General features: G+C 40.4%; 1 protein-coding gene across 1 annotated transcript; it reads left to right on the forward strand.

The window, feature by feature from the left end:
- Nucleotides 1–2005: 2005 nt before the first annotated feature.
- anxa1a (annexin A1a) lies at nt 2006–7411 on the forward strand. Its single transcript, XM_060906748.1, has 13 exons — nt 2006–2111; nt 2505–2608; nt 3266–3350; nt 3589–3683; nt 3880–3993; nt 4832–4922; nt 5138–5217; nt 5294–5350; nt 5423–5516; nt 5593–5688; nt 6193–6251; nt 6369–6491; nt 7268–7411. The coding sequence occupies exons 2-13, from the start codon at nt 2552–2554 to the stop codon at nt 7325–7327; spliced, it is 1011 nt and encodes a 336-aa protein (XP_060762731.1). The 5' UTR covers nt 2006–2111; nt 2505–2551; the 3' UTR covers nt 7328–7411.
- Nucleotides 7412–7890: the final 479 nt, after the last annotated feature.

Raw genomic sequence — 7890 nt, forward strand, 5'->3', positions numbered from 1 at the left:
ATGGCTCTTCTTGCATTTGTAATATTATCTCTTACTTGCTTTATTTTACAACATTTCCAGTATGGCTTCAAATAAAGTCATAAAGTATGATAACATACAGTAAACAAACTAAAAATGCGCCTTAATAAACGTGTGCTAAGGAGGTGCTCTCCTGTGCTGCTTGTTGGGGAAGATAGAGGCTGTGGCACGGCAGTAGGCCTATAATGATTTAGCATGCCTAGTATACAGCTCTCGATGTAAGGCATAATTGATCGATCGCAAGTGGTTGGCGCGACGCAATGGGTAGCCGAGATCAGATAGATAAACTAGATTTTTTCCAGCGTGAAAAATCGGAGGTATGGCGTGTGAAGTCAGTCAAATGCGTGTGTCTCATGCTCATTGCGTGAGAGTTGGCAACCCAGCTTATATCTAAAGCGAGCAGTGGCTTCTGGATTACAAGCATAATCTGATAAATGATCACTAGTTGTTTGCACTACAGCAGCCATTTTGGTTTGCTTAACCACGAGCAGTGAAATCGCTAAGAAAAGTCACATGATTGAAACCCAAGAATTAATATAAGGGTTGTTTTACAATCAGGGTACGCAAGCTAAAAATCACATTTAACACTTATCTTCAATATCAAAAGGCTTGACTAAATAAACTTGGTTGTTTATTGTAGCCCTGTGATAGCTCTATTTACCATGCAAAAAAATTTGGTGAATGTATGGCAATATATATCATATTTAGCAAAATTACTCATGTCATTTAGAAAAAGTGCTTTTTTGACCACAGGTAGCTCCAAAAGGGATGCACTTCAATCATTCTTTATACCATAAAACAAATATTTGGTTCCATATCATTGGAAACATAGTTAAGTTTTAATATTGAATGCCAGTAAGTTTTCAGACTATTTTGATCAAATTAGTATGTAACTGTGTAAAAAAAAAAAGTCCTCTCCGAGACAGCTAATTTTTAGTATAAAATAACATATCTAAAATGATTATTTTCATCCTAAAATGTGGTCAAGATATTGGGACATAAATATTAGAGACAACTAACACAAAGCTTACAGCCTTATATTTAAAAGCACTATGGAAGTAGTGGAGTCTGAATTGTCCAAAAAAAAAAAAAATGTCCTCTCCGAGAATCACTTCATTTGTTTCTCCCAGCCCTGCTTAAAGCTACACTTAATCTTCTTTATCTTATAGCAGATTACACAAAACTACCATACACCTATGTCAAAAAATGACCTGAAATCTGCTCTTTAACTTGTCCTTCACTTAAAAACTGATACAAGAACCAGTTTGAATCAATTTGAATTTTGGACCCCTGTGACACAAACTTTGTACCCTGATTGTAAAACAACCCATATGTGGATCAACAGGGTTCACATGGCAGTGACCCCACCCACATAATTGGGACAAGCTGGAAGAAGTGAGTTGGGAAAAGCAAAATAAATAAATAAAAATCCTGGATCCATATACATATCTAGATTTGCATCAAAATTGAAGTAATTGTTCCTTGGCCCACCTTTCCACCAAATTTCATCAAAATCCATTCATTTTATTTTGAGTAATGTTGAAAACAAACAGTGGCAAATACAATACCTCCTCCAAGAACATTGGTGGAAGCAGGAAGTAACTAATCTCACATTGAATTGTAGCTATAAACATCATTCACATTAAAGTTTGTCTTTTTTATCTTTTTTATTATTATAGTTTGATCTCAAACCAAGCTATAATAATAATAATAATAATATGTCTGAAAATGTTAAAGATGTCAAATTTCTGAATAATTCTGCACATTAATGTTAGATAACTACTTAACAATGTTTAATAGGAAAAACAATCCGGGTTTTCACGGTTTGCTAGGTTGTTTATATGCTTCTAAATCTCGAAAAGACCTCATTTCTACGATGAACAAAAACAGTAAAGGGTGTGGTGCTCCGTTTTTTCTTTCTTTCACTTCCTGGATTTCTGAGGCACGCGGCAGATAGCCACGCCCACAAGGAACTCAAACATCAAGGCGACTGAAAAACTCGCCACACCTGTTACGTCAGAGCCTGGATATAAAGCACGGGCGTGTGTGCAGCATTTTCTGCTTCTCCATCGTGTGAGAGATCTGAACTCTTGGTAAGTTAAGAGTTTAGGTTGGTATTGTGATGCTTTTGGGTATTTGTTGAGTTATGGTTTGTAGATGTGATACTGGAAAACTTTCTCTAGTGCATTGCTGTTAAATAATTAAAAAAATATATATAATATATAGCTGATGTCTTGAGGCATAATGTATTCAAAACTAGGTTGTGTACTACTTATGCAGACTTTAGGGGGGGAGAAGCTTTGCTTTTTTTTTTAACTTGTTTTAAGCATATATGCCTGAAGTGAGCCATCAGTCTCACACTAAATCACTTTTTTGTCCAAATGAACTCGTGTCTTTCTGTACTCTGCCTGATTAATAACTGATCACTCCTAATCCTGCTATGGTTTTCTTAAAGTAACTTGATATACATCTCTCTTAAATCCTAGGATTTAAATCCCTGCCACGTTTGTCACTTCCTGCAGATCCATCCAACATGTCGTTCATTTCTTCATTTCTTCAGCAGACGGTGTATCTGGGTGTGGATGACCTTGTAAGTTTCAGATATTGTAGGAATGCATGAAAAAAACACTTCCCCCCCCCCCCCCCCCCCCCCCCATTGGATGGAAAACTTCTCCAGAGAGAGAAGGGGAGGGGGTGAAAGGGAAGGAAAGGAGGCAAGAGAACAGGGAGAGGAGTTTATGAGTCAGATGTGGGCATGTCCTCTCTGACCACTGGATTAAATCACCTCCTTCTGCAAGAATGGAAAGTTTAACTGTTTCTGTGCTTTGGTCATGCTTTCTTTTGGGAGGATGAAAGCTAATCCAAATCTGTAGATTCATTTTGCTTGAATAGCAAGAAGTTTACTAGGGTGTTGTCTTTGATGCAGTTGTGGGTAAATGTTTGCAGATGTTAAATATTGGTTTAATTTTCTGCTATGAGAATTTTAATCTGCCAAAACATTTGGTTTGCATCCTTACTTTTGCACTGGTGTTACAAAGCTGATGAGGAGTGAGATGTTTATGGTTACCTGTTTGGCTTGAATAAATCATTGCATGTGTATTGTGACCTGACACTATGATCCATATTTGTATAAATGGACATGAGCTGTTCATGAAGCTGAATCACTTTACCATCTGAACTTTGCCCTTTGTATATTGTGTTCTCTACATTTAACATGCAAATCATGTGTGGTTTTAACACTGTGTAGGGTTGTCAGGGGACTGTGAGACCATACCTCCATTTTAACCCAGCTGGAGATGCAGACCGTCTAGACAAAGCAATCAAAACAAAGGGTAACACCCTCTTCATGTGACACTTGTTACTTATGTCTGTTAGCTCTGCGTGAACAACAGGATTTAATCAGCACTGACTCAGACCAAATACACTGACTCATGAATTGTATAAACTGTAGATATACTGTGTAGTTTGGAAACTGCTGGTAGTCACATGCAAAAGGAAAATGTAACCTGGACTGTGTAGGCTACTTTTTTGTTGACTTAAGTGTTTAAACCTGTATTTGGGTGCTCTCAGGTGTAGATGAGGACACCATCATTGAAGTTCTTGTGAAGAGGTCCAATGAACAGAGGCAGCACATCAAAGCTGCATTTGAGAAGGCAACTGGCAAGGTGACTGCTCAAACTCTTCAGGTTCAAGTGTATACATTGGCTTAAGTCTCAACCACAAATTGTCTATCACAAAAGGGTAATTGTTGGTATACTGATGGAGGGAACATGAAGTATAATAAAAGCAGATTTCAAATGTACTTTTTTTTTTTTTGGAAGTGCCTAAAACTGGTGAAAAATTTTGCCCCTTTGTGTGCAGCCCCTTGATTTAGCTCTGAAGTCAGCACTGAAGGGTGAACTGGAGACTGTGGTTCTGGGTTTGCTCAGGACTCCTGCTCAGTATGATGCCCAGCAGCTCAAACTGGCCTTGAAGGTACATAATGTCTGGAATCCCTATGAACTTTCAGAGGTGCTGTTCTTACCAGTGGTGGTGTTGAGTCACTAAAACCTCTAGTCCAAGTCTGGGCTCATATCTCCAGTGTTCAAGTCCTTAAAGGAAAATTTCACTCAGGGTTGAGTCTGTGCACAAACTCCAACTGTGGCTGTTGCTGCCTCTATGTGAAACTCTGCTACTGTGTTGGACTAATGTTACTGCTTGACTGCCCCATTTCAGTTAATGGGCTAAAGATAAAGCTTGTTCATCACTTGGCAAGTCCCACATCAACAGGGCAATGAACATGGTGTCATTTACGTCTCTAGTTGGAGTCTTGTGAAGTGACTTGAAGGTCAAGGCTGTCCCGGTCATCTCCTTAGTGGTTCTTCCAACATATGGAGCACATAGCAGTGCATTTCCCCCCCCCCCCCCCCCCGCATGTGAAGTCTGTATAAGCAAAGTGGACAATCCTAGGGGTATTCTCTCCAGGCATTTTAGTGCCATTAATGTTAGTTTGTTCCTGAACAGGTGAATGTGCATTCTCTTGCATTAAGTAGATAATCTTGTGGCATGTTATGAAAAATGAATCCTTGTCTCCAGTTTACAAGTCTGAATGCATGACTTGGTCATGAGCCCTTAAAACTGGGGTACAAGTACAGCAAATTTGGTTCTTTCTCAACTCTGTATTTAAGTCATGAGGGAGAAGGATGTTGAATATCCTATAAAAGCATGGTGTAAATTTGGATACTGCAGCTCTTTCAGCCAGAACACATTGAATGTAACCTGTACTCATAGAACTTCTGGCTTTCTTGATCTTTAGCACTTGCTTGCTTTCTAGGGCTTGGGCACAGATGAGGACACCTTGATTGAGATTTTGGCCTCCAGAAACAATCAGCAGATCAGAGACCTCAAAATTGCCTACAAGGAGGGTAAGCTGGACTTGTCATTTATTGGTGCATGATGGCTTGCTCTTCAGTGCAAAGCACCACACTGACTTGTTTCTGCCATAGTGTACTTTTAAACATGTTAATTTAAAGTTTACCATGTTATAAGCTAGCTAGCTAACCATGCTTGCTACAGTGGCTTACTCACTTCCTAAATTGCAGTAGGAATGAGCAACCAAAATGCATGTTCCTTTCTACAGAATTCAAGAAGGAGCTGGAGGCGGACATCAAGAGTGACACAAGTGGGCACTTCAGGGATGGCCTTCTGGCTCTTTGCAAGGTGTGCATGACTAAACTGAGTGAATAGGATGTGAGTGATTTGTCAGCAACTGAATATTGTTTTGCTCCTTCTGCAGGCTAACAGGAGTGAGGACAGGCTTGTGCAAGAGGATCTGGCAGACAAAGATGCCAGGGTAAGGAGATGTGCAGGTGTATGGAACTTGGTGTTTTATGCTTTTAACATTGGCTTGCTTTTTTTTTTTTAGGACCTCTATGAGGCTGGAGAGAAGAGGAAGGGCACAGACTGCTCAGTGTTCATCAACATCCTGACCAGCAGGAGTGCCCCTCAGCTCCGAAAAGGTACCATCTTTGGAGTTGCCCACTTCATGGAAAGATGCTATGAATGCTAAACATGTTTAATTTGTCTGCCTTCTAGCATTTCAATGCTATTCCAAGTACAGCAAAGTGGATGTGGCCAAAGCAATTGACCTGGAGCTGAAGGGAGACATCGAGAGCCTTTTGGATGCTGTTGGTAAGATGGTCATGCTTGCTGCTTCTAGCATTCTGTAGTGATGTCTGGGTAATATTCAGGGTTGGGTTGTAGGATAATACTGTAATGCCTCAACTGAGGTCAAGGTTCAGAGCAAGTTGGTTGCAGGTTTGGACAAAGTGTTCATGGAACATAACAGGTGTAGCATGTTAAAATTCAGTGAGGTGTGTTCCACTTTCAGTCCCTTGTTTGCCACTCATGTTCTTTTCAGCAAAACTATGGCAAGAATGAGGTGGTGCATGTTTGTTCTGACGTGCAATATAATCTTTACATGGCAATGAGGACTCAAGATCAACTCACTTCTGTGATCTGTTACTCATAAATTGTGAAATCAGATGGTCTGGAATCATCTTGTAGATATGAATTGAATATTTTGGCTGCTCATGTTCCAAGTTCATATTTGAGAACCTGTTCCAAGATGAACATGCTGAGGCTTTAAATTGCAGCCCACACTTATGATGGAATCCTCTCTGCTTTGTGTCCTAGTGAGATGTGCTGGAAGCAGACCCGCTTACTTTGCTGACAGACTCAACCTGGCAATGAAGGTAAATGCATTTTTAGGCTTAATATACCCACTCCAGTCCCCTGAGCAGGGGTTGTGTAATCCATACACTAACAAGTGATTGCAGATTGAAATGGCTGTTTGTATTACCTGTGTATAGGGCTCTGGCTATAAAGCAAAGATCCTGACCCGTATCATGGTGTCGCGCTCAGAGATCGACATGGTACAGATCAAGCATGAGTACAAGAAGAAATATGGCAAGACTCTGTACAAGGACATCCTGGTAGGTTCTCATTACATAATGGCTAGGAATTGACTAGTGCTGGTTCCTGGTGTTTCCATCTGCTTGCCTAATCTCACTGCTACAAGATAAATGAATAGAAAAGTGAGGTCAGTGCTTGTGTACCTGCATGGGCAGCTCTTTGAACTCTTGAGCCAAATTTGGAAGGTATCTTCTGCCTAATTTGAAGGCAGCACACTGGGAAGGACCCCTGTAGTGGGTTTCCCATGGCTGAATCGACCCAACCAAGTTGTTAGCAACAGGACTTGACCATTTTGGTTAATGGTTATTTGTGGTTTTAACTTCCAGCAATATTTAAAAGGGACTAGCAACACTCGTGCAGCTATGACTGTCTTGTTGGGTTCCACCAGTATTTGGTGAGCAGCTCCAAATGTAATTGCTGGAATGTGTAACTTCTAAGGTTCTTTGTGTTAATCCAGCTTAAGACTAGTACCTCCTGACAGATGCAGCTCCAAGCTTGGTTTTGGAACAGTTATAGCATGTCACAAAAAATGGTGCACAGCTTTTGATTGTCTTGTACAGCAGTACTTTGAAGAGTATAAACAAGGCACTTGTGCAAAAATTGAGGTGTCATTAGGTGGTACTACTAGCAACCTCAATGCACACCCATGGTAATGCATATGGTCTTGGGGGGGCAAGTCTTTGTCTGGTGTGGCATATCTTGATTTTTTTTTTTTAAAACCTGTGTAGTAACACTTGCATTTAAGTTGTACACTATGCTGAGCTCTCATCTCATTGCCCTGATGTGTTCTTTTCAGGATGACACAAAGGCTGATTATGAGAAGATCCTGCTGGCGTTGTGTGGAAGCGATGAGTAAACTGTGGTGCTAGTTTTGGTTCATCATGGAGATCCCCCCCCCCCCCCCCCCACAGCATTAAAAAAAAGGAATGAAAAATGTGAAGTGCATTCGTGTGGTTTTTTTTTTTTCTTTGTTCTTGTGAGTTTGCTTGCTGGAATAACTTGACACTGAACCGGAGTTCAGTGGGAAAGCAGTGGGTGTAAAGTGAGTGGGTGTGGTTTATGATACTTGGCTTGACTTCATCAGAATGTTAACAATGCAGGCACCACCCTGCTCTTAGTGATCTTGACATACCATGAAATGATGGGAACAGAGATGTAGTCTTGGAAACCAAGCTCCCCACCTGTCTGTCCCTACTTATCAAGCCTGGTCATGGTTTCTGGAATAATGGAACAGGGGCCTGAAACAAAGTAACACTAAGCTGAGAGGTGCTTTTTTTTATTTTTTTTTTTTAAAACCTAACATGCAGCCTACTATAAATGTATCAGTGCTGTTTAAACTTAATCTGATCACACCACCTGGTCATTGATTACACATCCCAAGTGTAGTCCTTCCATAACTTAAATGCTCACTTGAAGTGT

Source organism: Neoarius graeffei, chromosome 24, assembly GCF_027579695.1.
Source record: "Neoarius graeffei isolate fNeoGra1 chromosome 24, fNeoGra1.pri, whole genome shotgun sequence".
Classification (NCBI taxonomy): Eukaryota; Metazoa; Chordata; class Actinopteri; order Siluriformes; family Ariidae; genus Neoarius; species Neoarius graeffei.